The sequence below is a fragment of the Oryctolagus cuniculus genome, chromosome 7 (assembly GCF_964237555.1).
Source record: "Oryctolagus cuniculus chromosome 7, mOryCun1.1, whole genome shotgun sequence".
NCBI lineage: Eukaryota > Metazoa > Chordata > Mammalia > Lagomorpha > Leporidae > Oryctolagus > Oryctolagus cuniculus.
In genome coordinates, this window is record NC_091438.1 from 139056245 (window position 1) to 139078957 (window position 22713).

Below are 22713 nucleotides of genomic sequence, written 5' to 3' on the forward strand. Positions count from 1 at the left end.
CTGCGTCACTCTTCTCCTAGTCATAAACTGTGGTGACCCTGGGATTCCAGCCAACGGCCTCCGACTGGGCAACGACTTCAGGTATAACAAGACCGTGACGTACCAGTGCGTCCCTGGATACATGATGGAGTCACATCGGGTGTCCGTGCTGAGCTGCACCAAGGACCGGACATGGAATGGCACCAAGCCTGTCTGCAAAGGTGCGTCAGAGGGCCGCAGATGCGGATGGAGGGCCTTGAACCCCGGGGCAGGGCATGGGAGTGGCGAGACAGAGCCCTAGCATTTTTCCAAGGAGAGGACTGTCCCATAGCCATCTGCCAGGAGGGAGTGGGAAGGGACCTGACCCTCGGACATCAAGAGAGGGCACTGGGCAATGCAGAAAGTCAGAGCTGCCACCACCAGATGGCTCCTCTCTGGCTCCTCCTGCCGGGCCACGCTCCCAGGAGGTGCGGGGCAGCCACAGATACCGGTGATGACAACTGGGCTGGTTCTCCCAGGACAGCACCAGAACTCAGCCTCCCTGGTCTCCCCCCAGCTATCATGTGCAAGCCGCCTCAGCTCATCCCCAATGGGAAGGTGGTGGGATCCGACTTCATGTGGGGCTCGAGCGTGACTTACGCCTGCCTGGAGGGCTACCAGCTCTCGCTGCCCGCGGTGCTCACCTGCGAGGGGAACGGGTCCTGGACCGGAGAGCTGCCGCAGTGCTTCCGTAAGTGGCTCAGCGGGGCCCCTGGAGCCCCCCATCTGCTGGCCCCTTCCCTTTCCTTCCTCGTTGCTCTGTGCTGGGAGGCCTGGGGTAGATCGTCCCCTCCTGAAAACCAGGGCAGAGCTCTGTGAAAGAGGGAAGGAGTTTACGGCCATACCACCCTGAACACTGCCAGGAGTCAGAGTGGGGGGCAATAAGCCACAGGCCAGGCGTTGTTTTCCTGGCATGAAAGATTGTTAAGGCCGGACGATCTGGGGATGCCCTGTGCTAGCAACATGCCTGTCTTCCTGGAAAACGTTCCAAAAGTGTCCTAAAGAGCCTCAAGTCCATTCCAGGGTGAGCTACTCATTGAGGACCCCAGAGTTGCTTGTCACCCCCCACACCTGGGCATGCTTTGTATAAAAACAGGACCTGTTTTTTTTATTATTATTTGTATGTCTGAGAGAGAGCTCCCACCAGCTGGTTCACGCCCCAGATACCCACAGGAAGGCTGAACCAGGGCTGGACCCAGGAGCTGGAAACACAACCCAAGCCTCCCATGTGGACGGCAGGGGCCCAGTCACTTGAGTCAGCCTCGTTGCCTTTCCAGGTGTGCAGAAAGAAAGCTGGAGCCGGGAGCAGAACCCGGGCACTCTGATGCGGGCTGTGATGTCTGCATTGCCAGGCCAAATGCCCAGACCCGCTTTTTCTTTCTACTTGACATTTCTCTAACTATTCACCTGCTCATGAGACTTTCTGGGTACCTCTACCTCTGAACATCTGCTTCTTTCTGGGAATTTCCACAGAGGTTCAGGCCAGCAGCTCAAAAGTGGACACGGGTGCTCGGTACATAATTAACTTCTCAGACCCTCCCGTCCCACCAGGGAGATAATTGGAAAGCAGCAAGTCACAGGGCAGAGTCTGAACTCAGCCACCTCACTTTGCCCCTTGAGGAATAGCCAAGTTACTTTTTAACAATGAATAAGGTCAGAGTCCTAGGGGGAAAATTGTACATACAAGAAAATACAAAGAAGAAGCTAAAAATCACCTGAACTGTCACTTCCCGAAGATAACTACACCTAAGCTTTGGATTGTGCCTCCACGTGGACCAGTTTTTGCACATGTAGTAACCTGTGTGTTGCCATGTGTATGAGTAGAATCTCCTATAAATGCTATTAGGCCATGCTGTACACACTGTTTCATAACTCATACCCATTGATAGGCCACCAAGAGCTGTCCATCAGCACCTTTGGCTATTAGTGCGGACTGATCCACCTATCATAGATGCTGATGGCTTTGAAGAATGTCCTTGTTGTAGATCCCTCAGTCTTCTAGTGGGTGACCAAGTCAGGTGGTCTCCGACTTCATGGTAGAGCAGTTCTGTAACCAACAGCCCTGAAAATAGCACTTCTTGACGCTTGTGGTGAAAGCCTAGGAGTGAGAGGGCTGGGCCAAGCAGCAGGCACGCTGTGCTCCTTGACGCGTGTCACCCAGCTGTCTTCCAGAAAGAAGGCCCCGGGGGACATCCCCGCAGCAGTCTCTCACTCACACCTCTCCGGCAGTGGAGGTTGCTTGTCAGACATCTGCATGTCTTCCTTGCGCTGTCTCGTCGTGGGCCTGCGAGCTTCTGAGCAGCGTGGCTTTGCGTTGCCTTCTCACCGGCCAGCCTGGGCGCCCCGCCTGCCAGGCACCAGCCGCAGGCCCAGCGTCCACTTTATTTTGCATGAGGTTGTGAACCTCCTGACTCCACGAGGATGCTTCCAGAAGTTCGTGGGAAACTCACATAACCTTTAATTCTGTCTTCCTGAGGACCTTTAGAAGCCCCCTCACCTACACACACACACTCATATCACAGCACGGAGTGACACTTGAGGGGCTGTCAGAGAGAGCTTTGCAGCCCACAGCTAATGATATGCTCTGACAATAACATGACCTGAATGAAATGGGCACGCTAGGCCAGCGCCACGGCTCACTTGACTACTCCTCCGCCTGCGGCACCGGCACCCCGGGTTCTAGTCCTGGTTGGGGTGCCGGATTCTGTCCCGGTTGCTCCTCTTCCAGTCCAGCTCTCTGCTGTGGCTGGGGAAGGCAGTGGAGGATGGCCCAAGTGCTTGGGCCCTATACCCGCATGGGAGACCAGGAGGAAGCACCTGGCTCCCAGCTTCGGATCAGCGCGGTGCGCCGGCCATAGAAGCCATTTGGGGAGTGAACCAATGGAAGGAAGACCTTTATCTCTGTCTCTCTCTCTCTCTCACTGTCTAACTCTGCCTGTCAAAAATAAATAAATAAATAATAAATAAATAAATAAAAAAGAAATGGGCACACTCACATACTCCCAGCACAGTGTAAGTGGGCACCCTTGGAAAAGGAATGTGGCAGTACACATCTAGAGCTGGCAGCATGCTCCAACCTTCAAAGTAACATGCCATGCCTAAATTGTAAACCATGTGAAAGAAAAGTTGTACATAACTTTACAATAGGAGATGTCTGGTCGGAGGATTATGATAAAGTACAATTATGATACTGCCCCCATTGCAGAACTGTGGGGCCAGTACTGGTAACGTCACACATGTGGAAAATGTTTCCAGGATGCCATTAGGTGAACCAAGCCACAGCCACAATCACACCAGCCTTGGATTTGCAGCTGTGCACAAGTTCACACGCATCCAAGTGAGAGCTAGCAGGGAAGGTGCACGAGAATGAAGGGAAAATTCTGGGTGGGTTATTTTTTCTCATTGCTCCAACCCTACTGAAGTGTCCCCCATGACTGGGATGGTGGAGCATAAGCATTAGGGTGTGGGCAGGAGAGGAAGCACGTGGCAGCGGCAGCCCCAAGGCGGTTGTAAGTACTAAGCTCTTACCCGGGACTGAACCCGGGTTTCCCGAGTTCAGGTGGAACCTGCAGGAAGACAGGACACAGGCAGACGAAGACCAGGTTCTGGAAAGTAGCTCGAGCCTGCCTTTCTCCTTTGCTTCCCAGCGGTGTTCTGCGGAGACCCAGGCGTCCCGCCCCGCGGGAGGAGAGAAGACCGAGGCTTCTCCTACAGGTCGTCCGTCTCCTACTCCTGCCAGCCCCCTCTGCTGCTGGTGGGCTCTCCACGAAGGTTTTGCCAGTCGGACGGGACGTGGAGTGGTACCCAGCCCAGCTGCGTAGGTGAGAGGTGCTCCGGGCAGAGGGTGGCCGGGCTGGTGGCAGGTGAGGCCTTCCGTCCCTAGTCTTGGGCGGTCTTATCTGCACGAGGGCACAGGTGCTGTCTGGGATGCTTGGAGCAGGATATGAAGTAGCCCGAGCGAGTGTGCACCGGGGGTGGACTGGCCAGCGGGAGGCGTGAGGCAGGTGCAGATCTGGGAAGGCGGGAGGTGGCCCGTTTTCTTCCCTGCACCTGTTTCTCAGGGCGCACCAAGGCAGAGAAAGTTCAGTGACCACAGGGCCTTGTCTTTGTTTTGCGATTCAGATCCGACGCTGACTGTGTGTGCAGACCCCGGCAAGCCACAGTTTGGGATGCAGAACAGTTCCCAGGGCTATCAGGTAAGGAGAGCACCAAGCCTGGGCCTTCCTGCCTCCTGTCCCTGCCCATCAGCGACCCCAGGGACCTCCCTCCTGACAGCACCCAGCGAGGCCGAGACCCTGGAAACCAGAGAAGGGAAGCGCCCTGCCTCTTTGGTTCGTGCTCCACAGGAGTGCCTCTCAGCATCCTGCTTCCTTCAGAGAAGCCAGGGAGGAAGAGGGCGTGCCGGTGTCGTTCTAAGACACTTCCCAGCTGCTGGCAGCTGGGGCACACGCAGACCTTGGGTCCTCAAGGTTCCTGCAGCCCCACCGTGGAGCCGAGCTCGACCGGCCAGCAGGGGCGAGCAAGGGCCACTGTGAGGCAGGCCAGGCACCCGAGAACGAGCACTGGGAGGAGGAAAGGGCTGGGACAGCCTGGGCTGGGACACTCAACAGAGGGGGAGGCAGGAAGGCACAGCCTGAGGCAGACAATGAACTGGAGCCAAGAGACACCCAGGAGAAAATTGGGGACTGCGGTCTAATCGGGTGATGTAGTTCCTGCTGTCAGCACTCATTCAGCCACTGCTGATGACCTAAGACGGTCCTCGGAACGAGGAACACAAGGAGGGGAGTGGGACCAGGGCAGCCGGCCCCTGCTCCAGTGAGACCGCACGGCTGGTGAGGACAAGCACACAAGCAAGGTCACTGCTGAGACCTCCCCTAAGCACCAGCCAGGGCCAAGCGAGGGGGCGTGAACAGCGCTGAGGTGCTACCTTAGGGACGGCAGTGAGGAAAGAGCCCTGCTGAGGGCAACACGTTACATGGGGAGGGTCAGCCGCATGCGCAGCCGGTGGCCTTCCCAGGGAGCATGGTGGGGACCAACGGGCAGGCCTGCCATTGAGTCTACAGTGTGGTGAGAGAGGCAGGTGACGACATCAGACGGCTGGGTGAGGCTTGCAAGCACACTTCACCAGCTCCTGGGAACACACCCCGGATGCTTGTTTGCATGTGACCAGGAGACAGGAGAATTATGGTGTGGTCACACGGTAGGTTGTTCTACTGCAGCGAGAGTGAATGATGCGGCTCCCTGCGGCACAGGTCTGTCTAGAAACACACTAGTGAGTGAAACCTACCAAGTGTTTGGAGATGCGTGCGCGCATATGGGATAGGCTCATCACCACAAAGCTCACGATAGCAGGTGCCGTCCAGGGCGCTAAGGAGCAGCTTGGGGTAAGAGCATCCTTGCTCCAAGCATCAGGCTCCACTGTGGCATCCATTTCATTCTCACACTTCATCTCTGTACAAGGGGTCTTCAGAAAGCCCACAGGACATGCACACTATGAAACAAGCTAGGCACGGATTCAAAGCATTTGCACCAAAATAAGCTTCGCTTTAAATTCCTTTTTTTTTTCCCATGAATTTTTGAAGTCCCCTTTTATGTGTTCCCTGCATTGATCAGGTGTCACACAATAGTTTTTTGCCAAGAAGGCGGCCTGGGTCAGGTCACATGGCATTTTAGGGCTGGGACCAGCATTTTGGTTTTTATGCTGAAAGTCATTTGAAAGCAACGCTATCGGATTCGTCGTTTGACATATCACTCGGGCTGCTGAGTAGACGATGAATAACAAGAGATCACAAATAGAAACACTCAGACAAGGAGGGCACTGTTGTCACGGCTCAGGAGAGGGACAGGGGCGGCATTGTGTGACAGGAGTGACAGGGAGGCAGAGAGGTGTTCAGAACGCACCGTGCAGGTAGAACAAAGAGGACTTCTCGGTGTGTTGGACGGAGGGTTCTGTGGAATCAAACGTGACCTGAGGTTTTGATGTGTTCCGCTAGGCAGATAAAGATGCCGTATTTGCTGAAACAAATGATGGAATCCAAGAAGCACCTAGGTTAGGCGTGGATGGCAAGAATGGAGAACGAAAGGGTCACCTTGCCTTTGAATTTGCTCCCGGACGTAATGGGGACAGTGGGAGTGGTTGAGCTGGGGAGCAGTGAAATCAAACTGCAGTGTGGGAATCTGGTCCCACCCCCAAAATTCTGCCAGATGGGTGTGGAGTGGGAGAGACAGAGCCGGCAGTTACAGGAGTCAGGAATCCATGGGGGGATGGAAGTGGGGGACAGCTGATGAGAGGGCAGGATAGTGTGGGGGTGGCACTTCTGCTCAGGGGTTCTTTGCAAACAGGGCGCCCACAGGTGTCTGTGCAAGGTAAAAAAGCCTCTCTCAGCTTTAAGGAACTTATGGTTCATAGGAGAAAGGGACACACACACACACACAGACACAAGCCATCACTTAATTTTGCATAGTTCTTCATCCAAGTGTCACGGTGCTCCCGTGCAGCTGGGGCAGGATGGAAGAGTAAAGTTCAGGGAGTGCCGTCCAGTGAGCCAGCGCAGAAGCCAGGGCTCAGATCCAGCGTCTTCTGACCCCGAGTTGGGCACTCTGTCTACTGCAGCGTGCCGTGTGCACAGGGGAGCCCTGATCTGGCTCCTGGGATTGGAGGAGGCCGGGGGGAAGAGGCGTGGTGTCAGCTGCCCCAAAGGATAAATAGATTTCACCCAGCAGAGAAGGGGAGGGTATCATTGCCGGCAGAGGCAGCAGCCTGGGCAGCAGGTGGGCCACAGAAGCGTCTGTAACTCAGGGGGAGGCGTATGAGGCGTTGCTGGATGGAAGGCGATGGAACCTTCCGTCCATGCCACAGGTCGGAAGCACCGTGCTCTTCCGCTGTCAGAAAGGCTACCTGCTCCAGGGTTCCACCACCAGGACCTGCCTCCCGAACCTGACGTGGAGCGGCACCCCGCCCGACTGTGTCCGTGAGTGCACTCACCCGCATCCCGACATGCTTGCATGCTGTCAGTGACAGGGAGCTCACTACTCGTCGTTTGGGCCAATATTCGTTTCTCTGTAGTCCTTACCCCTTGGGCCCTCATAGACATCCACGTGAACGTTCACCTAGGCCTAGTGATGCCAGCCTGGGGCCGGGGAGAGGAGCCGGGAGGGCTGTGAAAGGGCCCAGAAGGGGCAGGAAGAGGATGCCCCACCTGGGAACAGGGGCGTGAATGGCCCAAGAGGCCCCTGGAGACCCTCAGCCCCTCGGGCTCAGCACTCCCTCCCTCTCGCCCAGCCCACCACTGCAGGCAGCCAGAGACGCCCACCCACGCCAACGTCGGGGCCCTGGACCTGCCCTCCATGGGCTACACGCTCATCTACTCCTGCCAGGAGGGCTTCACTCTGAAGGGCGGCTCCGAGCACCGCACCTGCAAAGCAGATGGCAGCTGGACAGGCAAGCCGCCCATCTGCCTGGGTGAGTGTGCTGGCTCTGTGAACCTCCCCCCCACCCCCCACCCCCGGGGTGGGAGGCCAAAGTGAGGACTGACCTTGAGCTGAAAGGCGACAAGAGAGAAGGCAGAATTGGACTTCCAGAAGCTACCTCCTGCCTCTGGTTGTCTGAGGGGTAGAGTCTGTAGGAGACTCAACCAGAGCAGTAAAAACAATTTAAAAGACCAGAGGAGTTACGGGGCAGGTGTTTGGCCTGGAGGTTAAAACACCCATATCCCATTCTGAAGGGCCTGGGTATGAATCCCAGCTCTGCTGCCAGTCCCAGCTTCCTGTTAGCCACGATGGCTCAAGGAGCTGGGTCCTTACCACCCACATGGGAGACGTGGATGGAGTTCCTGAACCCTGCTGCAGCCTGGCCCAGCCCCTGGACTGGCTGTTGTAGGCATTTGGGGAAGTCAGTCTCTCTCTCTCTCTCTCTCTCTCTCCCCCCCTCCTCCCCCCCCCCCACAAATAAATAAGCAAATAATTTTTAAAAACACTAGCACAAATTTTTAAAATGAAGAAATTTTAAGGGGATCAGTTTGCTACTGGAATCGCATTGAGCTCCTACAGGTGCTGATCTCGCCGTAGGCCAGGCACATTTCTGTGGGTTAATGCCAATCCTCACAGCCACCCTCCGAGGTCCCCATGGAGTCGATGAGGAAACTGAGGCACAGAGAAGCCCAGGCCACCTGCTGCCGAGGGGGCAGAGCAGGAGACCCGGCTGATGCTCTGACCAGGATCCGTGCTCTGAGCCCTCTTCCTCCCTGCCCCGTGAGGACCTCAGGGCAGCACCTCTGTCAGGGCCAGCGTTCTGTAGCATTGTTTTAGTTTCACCGCATTAATTTTTATAAGGTTCTTGTATTTATGGAAAGTATCATTTGTTTTACTCTTTAGTTTTTTAGTTTTTAATTGACATATAATATTTGTACATAGTTACAAGGTACAGGAGGACAATGAATAATGATTAAATCAGGGTAATTAGCATTTGCATCTATTCAAACACTTATCATTATGTTTTTCCATATATGGGGGTAGTATCGGTTTCTTTTTTAAAATTCATTTATTATTCAGGCTGGCGCCGCGGCTCACTAGGCTAATCCTCCGCCTTGCAGCGCCGGCACACCGGGTTCTAGTCCCGGTCGGGGCGCCGGATTCTGTCCCGGTTGCCCCTCTTCCAGGCCAGCTCTCTGCTGTGGCCCGGGAGTGCAGTGGAGGATGGCCCAAGTGCTTGGGCCCTGCACCCCATGGGAGACCAGGAGAAGCACCTGGCTCCTGCCATCGGATCGGCGCGGTGCGCTGGTTGCAGCGCGCCGGCCGCGGCGGCCATTGGAGGGTGAACCAACGGCAAAGGAAGACCTTTCTCTCTGTCTCTGTCTCTCTCACTGTCCACTCCTGCCTGTCAAAAAAAAATCATTTATTATTCATTTTTTATTGTGTAAAAATGTACATAAAACAAAAGGTAAGGTGTACAATTCAGTGGCATTAGTTACCTGCATGACATGGTATAACCATTACCACTGTCTGTTTCTAGAATTTCTTCCTCACCCCAAACAGAAGCTCTGCACCTGTTGAACAGTAGTTTCCATCTCCCCGTCCCCTAGCCCGGGGAAACCTTGCTTGTGTTTTCTGTCTCTCTGAATCCACCTGTGAGCCAGGAGCCTCTTCCAGGTCTCCTATGCGGGTGCAGGGCCCAAAGCGTGTGGGCCATCTTCTGCTGCTTCCCCAGGCCATGGCAGAGAGCTGGATTGGAAAAGGAGCAGCCAGGGTTCAAACTGGTGCCCATATGGGATGCCAGCACCACAGGCAGAAGCATAGCCTACCATGCCACAGCACCAGACCCTTAACACCTGCTTTTTTGTGTCTGGTTCATTTCACATAGCAGAGTGTTTTCCAGGCTCATCCATGTTGCAAGAGCTATCAGAAGTTCATGCTTTTTTATGGCCGAATGGAATTGGGTTTGCTGGATCATGCGGAAATTCTATTTTGAGTTTTTCTCCTGACTACTTCAAGATTATGATTACAAGACTCTACAGCTAAATCACATATACATCTCTATCCTCATGCCTAAATATTTCAGTAACTGATTTCCTCGATATTTTATTCTTCTGCGATAAATCTATGGCTTCACAAATCCATCAGAGCAGCCCCTTATGTCTAAACAGATAAACCCAAAGCAAGATCTCAGAGTAACACGCTGACCTGGTGGCCATTGTTTTCCAAGTAGAGTGTGAACTAGAGGCTGAACCTGTTGTCTTCCATTCTTTCTCCCCAGCAGAGGTCCGGCCCAGTGGGAGACCCATCAACACAGCCCGAGAGCCGCCACTCACCCAAGCCTCAGGTACGTACGTCCCCATCACTGGCTCCAGACACTGGTGGTGCTTCCGTCACCTAGTTGGCCAGAAACGTGCATGTGAGCTGCTGAGTGGCCAGGGGAAGAAGTGAACAACAGCTGCCGACCCAAGCAGGAGTCCCCACCTGACTCCTGGGCCCAGGCAGGCTCCCGGAGGAAGGAGAAGCCCCATCCAGGAGAGACCAAGGGCAAGGGGCCAGGGCCTTCCAGACACATGTCCAGGGCTTCAAGCTCTGGAACTATCTAGAACCATAGCCCCTCCTGGCACAGGACCACCAGTGTGTGGTCATCCAGACACACAGGCCCAAGTCCTGTCCAGGGAGCTTCCTGGACAGGTGACCTTTCTAAAACAGGATTGGTGTCTTTGCAAGTACCACGTGCAGAACTGAACTCAGAACAGTAGCCGTGACCTGACCACTGCAGAATCCTCATAGCCTTTCTCCCTGCGTCCATCATGTCAGCATGTGTAGTACATGGGAAACTAGACCAGGTTGGGCGTGCTAAGTTCAGTTCAGGTGCCGCTTTGGCCTCTAATGAGCTGAGTTCTTGGGCGGATGGGCTCTACCTCTGAGGTCCAGTCTTCCTGTGGTGAAGCAGGGATCAGCATTCCCACCTAAGAGATTTGCTGCAAGGGTACGTGACAGTTTTACTCGCTATCACCCCTTCCATGCTTTTATGTGTGTGATATCCTGTAATACACAGTGACAACATTAGATCATCTTTAAGAAAACTTTTATTTAATAAATATAAATTTCAAAAGTACAACTTTTGGAGTATAGCGGTTTTTCCCCCCATAACTACCCCCACACCCACAAACCATCCCATCTCCTACTCCCTCTCCTATCCCATTCTTCATTAAGATTCATTTTTAATTATCTTTATATACAGAAGATCAACTTAGTATCTACTAAGTAAAGATTTCAACAGTTTGCACCCACACAGACACACAAAGTATAAAGTACTGTTTGAAGACTAGTTTTACCATTAATTTGCATAGTACAACTCATTAAGGACAGAGATCCTACATTGGGAGTAAGTGCACAGTGACTCCTGTTGATTTAACAATTGACACTCTTATTTATGATGTCAGTAATCACCCGAGGGTCTTGTCATGAGCTGCCAAGGCTATGGAAGCCTCTTGAGTTCACAAACTCCTACCTTATTTAGACAAGGCCATTTAGACAAGGTACCTTCAGAGCAAGGTACCTCCTTCTTTGATGGCACGTTCTTTCCACTGGGATCTCACTCACAGAGATCTTTCATTTAGGTAATTTTTTGCCACAGTGCCTTGGCTGTCCATGTCTGAGAAACCCTCATGGGCTTTTTAGCCATATCCAAATGCCTTAAGGGCTGATTCTGAGGCCAAAGTGCTTTTTAGGGCATTTGCCATTCCCTGAGTCTGCTATGTGCCCCGCTTCCAGTGTTGGGTCGTTCTATCCTTCTTAATTCTATCAGTTATTATTAGCAGACACTAGTCTTATTTATGTGATTCCTTTGACACTTAATCCTGTCTTTATGATCATTTATGAACTTAAACTGATCACCTTAACTAGTAAGATGGCATTGGTACCTGCCACCTTAATGGGATCTGGAGTCCCATGGCACATTTCTAGCTCTACCATTAGGGGTAAGTCCGAGTGAGCATGTGCTGAACTGTACATCTCCTCCCTCTCTTATTCCTACTCTTATTTTTAACAGGGATCAATTTTCAGTTAAATTTAAACACCTAGGAATAATTGTGTGTTAATTAAGAGAAAATACTGAAAAAAATAAAATAGTAAGTTGTTCCTCGACAGGACAAGGGCTGTTCAAGTCATTGTTTCTCATAATGTCAGTTTTACTTCTATAGGTTTCCTTTTAGGTGCTCAGTTAGTTGTCACAGATCTGGGAGAACATATGATATTTGTCCCTTTGGGACTGGCTTATTTCACTCAGCATGATGTTTTCCAGATTCCTCCATTTTGTTGCAAATGACTGGATTTCATTTTTTTTAGCGCTGTGTAGTATTCTATAGAGTACATATCCCATAATTTCTTTATCCAGTCTTCTGTTGATGGGCATTTAGGTTGATTCCATGTCTTAGCTATTGTGAATCGAGCTGCAATAAACATTGAGATGCAGATAGCTCTTTTATTTGCCAATTTAATTTCCCTTGGGTAGATTCCGAGGAGTGGGATGGCTGGGTTGTGTGGTAGGGCTATAGTCAGGTTTCTGAGGAATCTCCAAACTGTCTTCCATAGTGGCTTTACCAGTTTGCATTCCCACTAACAGTGGATTAATGTGCCTTTTCCCCCACATCCTTGCCAGCATCTGTTGTTAGTTGACTTCTGTATGTAAGCCATTCTAACCAGGGTAAAGTGAAACCTCATTGTGGTTTTGATTTGCATTTCCCTGATTGCTAGTGATCCTGAACATTTTTTCATGTGTTTGTTGGCCGTTTGGATTTCCTCTTTTGAAAAATGTCTATTGAGGTCCTCGGCCCATCTCTTAAGTGGGTTGTTTGTTTTGTTGTGGAGTTTCTTGATCTCTTTGTAGATTCTGGTTATTAATCCTTTATCAGTTCCATAATTTGCAAATATTTTCTCCCATTCTGTCAGTTGCCTCTTCACTTTCCTGACTGTTTCTTTTGCAGAACAGAAACTTCTCAATTTGATGGAATCCAATTGTTAATTTTTGCTTTGACTGCCTGTACCTCTGGGGTCTTTTCCAAGAAGTCTTTGCCTGTGCCAATATCTTACAGGGTTTCTCTGATGTTCTCTAATAACGTGATGGTGTCGGGTCATAGATTTATGTCTTTAATCCATGTTGAGTAGATTTTTGTGTAAGGCAGGGGTCTTCATACTTCTGCATGTGGAAATCCAGTTTTCCGAGCACCATTTGTTGAATAGACTGTCCTTGCTCCAGGAATTGATTTTAGATCCTTGATCAAATATTAGTTGGTTTTAGATGTGTGGATTGGTTTCTGCTGTTTCTTTTCTGTTCCATTGGTTTATCCATCTGTTTTTGTACCAGTACCATGCTGTTTTGATTTTAATTGTCGTGTAGTATGTCTTGAAATTTGGTATTGTGATGCTTCCTGCTCTGTTTGTGTTGTGTAATATTGCTTTAACTATTTGAGGTCTCCCGTGTCTCCATATGAATTTCAGCATCATTTTTCCAGATCTGAGAAGAATGTCTTTGTTATTTTGATTGGTATCACATTGAATCTATAAATTGCTTTTGGGAGAATGGACACTTTGATGATATTGATTCTTCCAATCCATGAACATGGAAGATTTTTCCATTTTTTTTTTTTGTATCCTCTTTATTTCTTTCTTTAAAGTTTTGTAATTCTCATCGTAGAGATCTTTGACATCCTTGGTTAAGTTTATTCCAAGGTATTTGATTTTTTTGTAGCTATTGTGAATGGGATTGATCTTAGAAGTTCTTTCTCTGCCATGGCTGCTGATTTTTGTGCACTGATTTTATATCCTGCTATTTTGATAAACTCTTCTATGAGTTCCAGTAGTCTCTCACTGGAATTCTCTTGATCCCCTAAATAAAGAATCATATCGTCTGCAAAGAGAGATAGTTTGACTTCTTCCTTCCCAATTTGTATCCCTTTACTTTCTTTTTCTTGCCTAATGACTCTGGCTAAAACTTCCAGTACTATACTGAATAGCAATGGTGAGAGTGGGCATCCCTGTCTTGTACCAGATCTCAGTGGAAATGCTTCCAACTTTTCCCCATTCTATATGATGCTGGCTGTGGGTTTTTCATAAATTGCCTTGATTGTGTAGAGGAATATTCCTTCTATACCCAATTTGCTTAGAGTTTTCATCATGAAAGGGTGTTGTATTCTATCAAATGCTTGCTCTACATCTATTGAGATAATCATATGGTTTTTTTCTGCAGTCTGTTAATGTGGTGTATCACACTGATTGATTTGCGAACGTTGAACCATCCCTGCATACCAGGGGTAAATCCACTTGGTCTGGGTGGATGATCTTTCTGATGTGTTGTTGAATTCTATTGGCCAGAATTTTATTGAAGATTTTTGCATCTATGTTCATCAGAGAAATTGGTCTGTTCTTTCAATGCTGCATCTTTTTCAGGTTTAGAAATTAAGGTGATGCTGGCTTCGTAGAAAGAAGTTGGGAGGATTCCTTCTCTTTCAATTGTTTTGAATAGTTTGAGAAAAATTGGAGTTAGTTCTTCTTTAAATGTCTGGTAGCATTCAGCAGTGAATATATCCAGTCCTGGGTCTTTCTTTGTTGGGAGGGCCTTTATTACTGATTCAATTTCTGACTTGTTTATAGGTCTGTTTAGGTTTTCTGTGTCTTCATAGTTCCATTTAGGTAGGTTGTATGTGTCCAGGAATCTATCCATTTCTGATAGATTTCCCAGTTTGTTGGCATACAACTCTTTGTAGTAATTTCTGATGACTCTTTTTATTTCTGTGGTGTCTGTTGTTACATTCCCTTTTTCATCTCTGATTTTATTGATTTGTGTCTTTTCTCTTCTTTTTTTAGTTAGTTGGACCAGTGATATGTCATGCTGTAGTTTGTCTGGATCCTTGAGATGCACTGAAAGCTCATTTATTTGGTGCCTTTCCAATTTCTTGATGTAGGCACCTATTGCTATAATCTTTCCTCTTCACACTGCTTTTGCTGTATCCCATAAGTTTTGATATGTTGTGTTGTTATCTTCATTTGCTTCCAGAAAGTTTTTGATTTCTCTTTTGATTTCTTCTATGACCCAGTGTTCATTCAGGAGCATGTTATTGAGTCTCCATGTGTTTGCATATGCTCTAGGGATTCCTGAGTTGCTGATTTCCAGCTTCATTCCACTGTGGCCTGAGAAGATACATGGTATGATTTTGATTCTTTTGAATTTGCTGAGACTTGCTTTATAGCCTAGTGTGTGGTCAATACTAAAGAAAGTTTCATGCACTGCTGAGAAGAATATGTATTCTTCAACTTTAGGATGAAGAGTTCAGTAGATACCTTTTAGATCCATTTGATCCATAGTGTTGATTAAATCTGCTGTTTCCTGCTGATTTTCTTTCTGGTTGATCTGTCTATTTCTGAAAGTGGAGTATTGAAGTCCCCCCAGTACTATTGTATTAGAGTCTAAGTCTCCCTTTAAGTCCCTTAGCATATCTTTTAAGTAGCGCAGTGCCCTGTAATTAGGTGCACATGTTTATAATATTTACATCTTCCTGTTGAATTGATCCCTTAATCATCATATAGTGCCTTTCTTTGTCTCTTTTAACAATCTTTGTGTTAAAATCTATTTTGTCTGATATTAAGATGGCTACGCCAACTCTTTTTTTGTTTTTGTTGGTATGGAATATCTTTTTCCAACCTTTCACTTTCAGTATGCATGCACCTTTGTTGGAAAGATGTGTTTCTTGTAATCAGCAAATAGATGGGTTTTGTTTTTTAATCCATTCTGCCAGTCTGTGTCTTTTAACTGAAGAGTCAATGCCATTTATATTCAATGTGATTATTGATAAGTAGTGACTTTGCCCTGTTTTTCCAAAGATATTTCTAATTTATAGTTTGAACTTCCTGTGATCTTTTACTGAGAGATTTTCTTCCTTTACCTACTTTCATATTGATGACCGTGTTTCTGTGTTTATGTAACACATCTTTAAGCATCTTTTGCAGGGTTGGCCTTTGGTTACAAATTCTTTCAATTTCTGTTTGCTATGAAAGGCCTTTATTTCACCTTTATTCACAAATGAGAGCTTTGCAGGATATAATATTCTGGGATTGCAGTTTTTTTCTCTTAGTACTTGGGCTGTGTCTCGCCATTCCCTCCTAGCCTGTAGGGTTTCTGATGAGAAGTCTGCTGTGAGTCTAATTGGAGATCCTCTAAGAGTAATCTGGCGTTTCTCTCTTGTACATTTTAGAATCTTTTCTTTATGTTTCACTGTGGTGAGTTTGATTATAATGTGTCGTGGCGAGGATCTTTTCTGGTCATGTCTATTGGGAGTTCTGTGTGCTTCCTATACTTGGACGTCTCTTTGTTTCTCCAAACCCAGTCTCCAAATCTGGTCTGGAGTTCCTGACTTCTGGCTTCCACCCAGGCCAAGCTCCAACCAGACCACTGCAGGCGTTAGGGGAGTGAACCAGAAGAAGTGTGCTCACTCAGTCTCATGCTTGCACGCTCTCACTCTCGCTCTCTCTCTCTTTCTCACTCTCACTCTCAAAAAAACAATTAAATAAACCAAGAACCCAGCTCCATCTGACTCCTTGGCTGTGTTCCTGTCCATCAAACTGAACTGCCATGTCACTCCTTTCTCTTCTCTTTTCTTTTCTCCTCCTTTTAAGCCCTTCCTTTTTTCTCTTTATTCCTCTCTCTTTCTAGTTTTCTCTGTATCTCTCCTTTTCCTTTATTATGTTTCATTTCTTATTAACAAATAATTACATGTATTTATGGGCAACACTATGATATTCTGATACACGTTTACATGGTGGGATGAAAAATCACGCTGGTTGACATATCTGTTGCCTCACCTAGTTGTGTGTGTGTGTGTGTGTGTGTGTGGTGAGAACACTGGAAATGCATTCTTTTTGCAATTTCCCAATATGCAACACATTGTTATTCACCAGCGTCCATGACTGAGCAACAGATACTCAAGCATTCCTCTGCCCAGCTCAACTTCTGTATCCTTCACCACCACCTCCCCCTCCCTCCCATCCCAGCCCCAGCAACCACCCTTCCACTCTGCACTCCGTGAGTTCCAGAGTCTCAGCTCCCACATCTAAGTGGCCATATGGGATTTGTCTTTCTGTGAACGTCTCACTCCACTCAGCACAGTGTCCTCCAGGTTCAGCCATGTGGTCACAAGTGACAGGATTCCCTTCTTTCTAAAGGCTCAATAGTATTCCATTGTGTGTATGTGCCACCTTTTCTTTTTTCTTTAAAATAAGGCAGAGAGAAAGGAGAGAGAGAGAGAGAGAGAGAGAGAGAGAGAGAGAGAGAACTTTGATCCACTGCTTTGCTCTCCAGGGGCTGCAACAGCCAGGTCTGGGCCAGGCCAAAGCCGGGAGCCAGAAACTCCTTTCTGATCTCACATGTGGTGGCAGGAACCAAAGCACTTGGGCATCTTCTGCTGCCTTCCCAGTTGCATTAGCAGGGAGCTGGATTGGAAGAGGAGCAGCCGGGACTCAAACAAGCCCTCCAAGATGGGCTGCTGGCACTGCAAGCTGCAGCTTAACTTGCTGCTCCACAGCATCAGCCCCATGCTACAGTTCCTACCCGGTCATCTGTTGGTGGTCAGGCTGATTGCGTCCCTTGGCCACTAGGAACAGTGCTGCGGAGAACATGCAAGTGCAGACATCTCTTCAACAGGCTCACTTCAATTCCCACCTGCCCTGAAACACAGAGAGCCAGAGCACTGTACCGCCTCCCCATGTGTTGGGTACAGGAAACAGCTGAGTCAGTAGATTGGGATCAGGTCTAAGTATAAATCGGGTGGCCCAGTTCTGCCACACAAAGTCCCTGTTACATCTGCTGCTCAATTCCTCTAGTTCCTGGGGACGTTTTTGCCAAGAATTCTCTGTGGAAAGGGGCCTATGAGTACCAAGGGAAGAAGCAGCCGGCCATGCTCAAAGTCACTGGCCTCCAGGTGGCCAACAGCAAGGTCAACGCCACCATGATTGACCACAGTGGTGTGGAGCTGCACTTGGCTGGTAAGAAGCAAGCCGTGTCCTGAGTGTAAGGCGGGCGGTGAGGGTGGTGGGCAGTGCCCGTTCCAAGGCTGAGTGTGGTATCATGGCATCGCGCTGTCATGCAAGGCTCTGCCTTGCCTCTTGGGAAGAGGAGGGGACTGTTTGAGTGATGAAAGCACCTTGGACTAAAGAGAAATGGTCAGATGACAACACTAGTACCTTGAATGTGGAAAGCACTTTTTTTTTTTGACAGGCAGAGTGGATGTGAGAGAGAGAGACAGAGAGAAAGGTCTTCCTTTGCTATTGGTTCACCCTCCAATGGCTGCCGTGGCCGGCGCACCGCGCTGATCTGAAGGCAGGAGCCAGGTACTTATCCTGGTCGCCCATGGGGTGCAAGGCCCAAGCACTTGGGCCATCCTCCACTGCACTCCCTGGCCACAGCAGAGAGCTGGCCTGGAAGAGGGGCAACCGGGACAGAATCCGGTGCCCCAACCGGGACTAGAACCCGGTGTGCCGGCGCTGCTAGGTGGAGGATTAGCCTATTGAGCCACAGCGCCGGTGGAAAGCACTTTTTTAAGCAAAGAGAAGAGAGGTCGAAAATAGGAGGCAGGGAATTCCCAGAAGCCAAAACACAGCCAGCCAGTGAACAAAGGCAAGAATATTGTTCAGCACTGATCAAAAAACAAGTCAACACAAATGTCATGTTCCACTTCATCCCATCAGCTCAAGAGTTTTGGAATCAGTAAACCTGAGTGCTGGTGAGAGGATTAAACAGTACCATTCTAAAAAACAAGTCAGCAGTTTGTATCCAGATCTTGGAAACTGATTGGATCCATTAATTACACTTCTACCACTGTCTGTCCCAAGACACGGATACAGAGGGAGCCTAACACATAGGAATAAAGGATGTTCACTTTACAGGGCTTTTCCCCATTGCATACAAATTGGAAATAGGTAATTTCCCAGAAATAAAGAAATAGAATTTTTAGTATTTCCACTAAGTACAATATTTCATCAATTTTAGGGGATGTGCAGCCACCCTGATGCATTTAAAATAAGACCTCAGTCTCTTTTTTGTTGTTTGTTAAAGATTTATTTTACTTATTTGAAAGACAGAGTTACAGAGAGAGGTAGAAACAGAGAGGTCTTCCATCCACTAGTTCATTCCCCAAATGGCTGCAATGGCTGGAGCTGAGCCAAGAGCTTCTTCCGAGTCTCCCACGTGGGTGCAGGGGCCAAGCACTTGGGCCATCTTCTACTGCTCCCCCAGGCCGCAGCAGAGAGCTGGATCAGAAGAGGAGCAGCCAGGACTAGAACCAACACCCATATGGGATGCGGGTGCTTCAGGCCAGGTCTTTGACCCGCTGCCCCAGTCCCAGACCTCAGTCTCTTAAAGGCAAAGTTTATCTTCATAAGAAATCAGGAAATATTTACACCAAAATGTCAATAGTAGTAGTTTCTTAGTGTTAGACAGATTCTTCAGGGATTTCTGCATTTTCCAAAATTTCCCCAATATTCAATGTTTCCATAATCAGAAAAACTACATCTCTTAGAAACCAAGTGTTCATTGAATAGATTAACACACCACCCATGTGCACACACAGCACAATTCCACAGTCACATTCTTCACTCATTTGTTCCAGCACACAGTCATAAACACCTTGGCCCTCTCCCATGCACCTGCCGTCCTGTACTGTGGCACCCACCGAGTTGTAAACATGAATGTGTATTAAGGGCAGGTGGAAACACAGTCATCTTCTCAGCTGGGCATGTGTGACCAGGACCCCAGTCTGCTCCCAGCAGCCCAGCTGTGAACACATGTGTGCACAAGCTTGCCAATACTCACATTCAGCCCACAGAGCGCCCCCCACCCAACGCTGTACATAACTGTCGCTTATCTCAACGTACGGGTGAAACTCCACTCACTCGCAGCCACACGTGTGGGCACTCCCTGGTCTCTCTCTCCCCAGGAACTTACAAGAAAGAAGATTTCCACCTCCTGCTCCACGTTTACCAGATCATGGGGCCTGCAGAGATCTTCGTGAACAAGTTCAGAGACGACCACTGGGCTCTGGACGGGCACGTAAGTTGGGCTCACTGACTCCTCGTCCCCACCCCAGCCCCGGTTCCCCAATTGCAGGCAGAGGAGGACAGAGTGTGGGAACGCCAGGAGCTCCATGGAAACTCGCCTGGAGGGTTCATGGGGCCAGGACTGGGGACAGGCGTGCCCCTCTGCAAGGGAGGAGGCCAGAGGGGGACTAGGAGTCCGGGGGCAGCAGGGCGGAGGGAGATGGAACAGGAAGCACGGGGCCGTGGGCCTGTGGGACGGGAGCGAACTCAAGGCATAGAGCCCGACCCTCAGCCCAGGGGAATGTGTTCCGGGGCCCCCAGTGGGTACTAGAAGCTGTGCGCAGTCCTGAACCTGTTTCTCCCTGTGAGAAAGTTTAGTTTGTCAATTAGGCACAGTAAAAAGACCAACAAAACCTAATAGTACGGTTGAACAATTACAGTATAACATAAACGTGATTTAAAACTTATGAAATGTTTATTTCTGGAATTTTCCATGTGGTATTTTGGGACCACAACTGACCAGGAGTAACAGAAACTCCAGAAAGGGAAGCGCCAGCGAGGGGAGGGAGTGCAGTGGGGATGTGGTGGTGGTGGGGACCGGGAGAGGTGCCAAGTCCCAGAGGAGCACCTGTGGCGTCCACTCTCTCTTGAGGGTGTGCACACAGTGTGACTTAGCACAGCTTGAGAGACCAGGACATGGGGGCGGGAGGAGCCTTGCATTCTGCGGTGGGAAAGACATTGCGTCCTAGGGCATTCTGGAGGTGGAAGGGGGTGCCACAGCCATGCACCCCTGCCTCCCAGGTGGCAGCCCTGAGTACCCTGGCCTCCCTGCCTTGGGTTTTTGGCGCTAGAAGAGGAGGGTGGGAAGGAGAGTGACATCATAGTGGGCCCGAGTGGCAGAGAGCTGAGGGGTCACAGTGCATCCTCCCCAACGGGACCAGCTGGTAGCGCACTGTGACTGGAGTGACATTGCCTGATTTATACAGAGAACCATCTGGCTTCCCCAGGGGCTGGCACACACAGGCCTTTTGTATGCCCGGAGGTTCCCGCCAGCTCCAACAGTGGCAGTGCAAACTCTGCAAAGGAACAAGAGATTCTGCCATCCACCATGCTGGGAGGGGCGCTGGACGTGCGAGAACAAGGGTCAAAGTTGGGACGTGGAGCTGGGCATGCAGGCCAGGGCCAAGATGAGAGTGGGCTCTGGAGGGCCAGCAGCAGCTGCAGCCGGCGCCTAGGACGACCACCGGCCATCAGGGCCCCCTCCACAGCCAGCCATGTGTTGGAGGAACAAGATGGGGAAGCCCGCTTAGGGCATGGTAGACAGAAGGCAGCCCTCGGGCACTGGAGCAGGGGGAAGCCTCCTGGAGTATCCTCAAAGCTCAGGCCACAGGCCACGTGTCACACGAGCATCATGGAGGCACAGCAGCACTGGGGGGCAGGGAGCCATTGTGTCGGCCATTGTGAGCCAAATAGCGGCCATTGGAATGGTGGCTCGTGTCCCACATGCGCTCAATGCACTTGGCACAGTTTAGTCAAGGTTCTGTTTGGTCTGTCACGCTCCAAAGGCTGTTCATTCACGTCAGGAATATCAGCGCCCATGGGTGTGAGCCTGGTTGTTCCGAGTTGAGTGCTTTCTCTGTGTGAGCTCATTTAACCCTCACAACCCCATGACACAGGTGTGGCTCTTATTCCCCACCTGACAATGAGAAACAGGCAGGGATACATTTCGTGATTTGAGCAGTAAAAACTAAGGTTTTCACCCCACCTCATCCAAGTGGGAGTGCCCCTGGCCCAACTCAGTGGGTCGCTCAGGCCGGCCAGGGCCGGGGGGTGGGCAAGTTGTCACCCGTCTGCCGCGCCGGGTCAGTGGTGACCCTGGCCTGTCTGGCAGCCTTTACCTTTGAACGTGTCAGCAGCAGTTCTAGATCCTTCCACAGCCTCCCCTCTCGCTCTCTGTGCTCCTCACTTCCCAGGTCTCCTCCGAGTCCTCTGGAGGTACCTTCATCTACCAAGGCTCCGTCAAGGGCCAAGGCTTCGGGCATTTCGGCTTTCAGAGACTCGGTAACTGGTGTCTGTCCCGAGCAGGGGGCTGGGGTGGGTGGGGCAGGGGGGGCGGTGCTGAAGGCCCCACTGGGGTTCTCATCCTCTCTGGGGCCAGGCAGGTGCTTGAGGGTCTAACACAAGCTCTGGGATAGTGCCAAGGACAAGGACAGCTATGTAAGACACGTGGAGGGCGTGGCAGCCTCGGAAGACGGTTCTGAGACCCTGTCTCCCGCAGGTTACGTTCCCAGGGCCTGAGCACCGGCCTCCGGGGCGTGGCAGCCATTAGCACCCTTCCCCAGGGGCGGGCAGGCTCCAGGTGGCGTCCCCGGCCACAGCCACGCATGCCGGGGTCGTGCGCCTCGGGGTGTGGTGCTGTGACTTGAGTTCTAATGCTCTGGGCCTTTGCAGACCTCAGGCTGTGGGAGTCAGACCCCGAGTCCATCGGCCGCCACTTTGCTTCCAACAGCAGCTCGGTGGCCGCTGCCATCCTGGTGCCTTTCATCGCCCTCATCATCGCGGGCTTCGTGCTGTATCTCTACAAACACAGGTACCCACGAGGGAGGCGGCTGGGCAGGCAGGGTGATGCCCCAGCCCAAAGCCACCCGGAGCCTTGGCAGCTCAGGAGAGCTGTGAGGACTAAAAGGCCCCAAGGAGCCCGCTGTGCCTCCCCCTCTTCACGGCCCCACCCCGTGCTGTCTCCCTCCCAGGAGAAGACCCAAGGTTCCCTTCAACGGCTACGCAGGCCACGAGAACACGAACGTTCGAGCCACGTTTGAGAACCCAATGTATGATCGCAACATCCAGCCCACGGACATCATGGCCAGCGAGGCGGAGTTCACGGTCAGCACGGTGTGTACTGCAGTATAGCCCCCAGGCCTGGCTGCCGCCCCACCGCCACCGAGAGCCCCGCCTCCAGCAGCCGGTGAGTGGGAGGTGCCTGAGATGGGATGGCAGAGATTGGTGCCTGGGCGGGCGTGGGGGCGCTGACACACACCTGCATACACACACACACACACACGCACAAGGGCTGTGCACCAGGCACTTCCCAGATACGTGGCGGCGCAGGCTCAATGATTCCCTACACCACCTGGG

General features: G+C 50.5%; 1 protein-coding gene across 7 annotated transcripts in view; it reads left to right on the top strand.

Annotated features, from left to right (window-relative positions):
- CSMD2 (CUB and Sushi multiple domains 2) overlaps positions 1-22713 on the top strand; it is a 618865-nt gene that overhangs the window by 587818 nt on the left and 8334 nt on the right. For 5 of the 7 annotated variants that reach the window (XM_051832045.2, XM_051832047.2, XM_051832049.2 and 2 more), the window contains 12 exons: positions 21-200; positions 536-709; positions 3666-3839; positions 4141-4214; positions 6878-6989; positions 7301-7480; positions 9770-9835; positions 17368-17529; positions 19479-19591; positions 21552-21639; positions 22030-22168; positions 22329-22543. In XM_051832045.2, coding sequence (XP_051688005.2) covers positions 21-200; positions 536-709; positions 3666-3839; positions 4141-4214; positions 6878-6989; positions 7301-7480; positions 9770-9835; positions 17368-17529; positions 19479-19591; positions 21552-21639; positions 22030-22168; positions 22329-22488 — 1622 coding nt within the window. In that variant the 3' untranslated portion in view covers positions 22489-22543. The remainder of the gene's footprint in view (positions 1-20; positions 201-535; positions 710-3665; positions 3840-4140; positions 4215-6877; positions 6990-7300; positions 7481-9769; positions 9836-17367; positions 17530-19478; positions 19592-21551; positions 21640-22029; positions 22169-22328; positions 22544-22713) is intronic. The other 2 variants (XM_051832046.2, XM_008273718.4) reach the window with 1 other exon arrangement.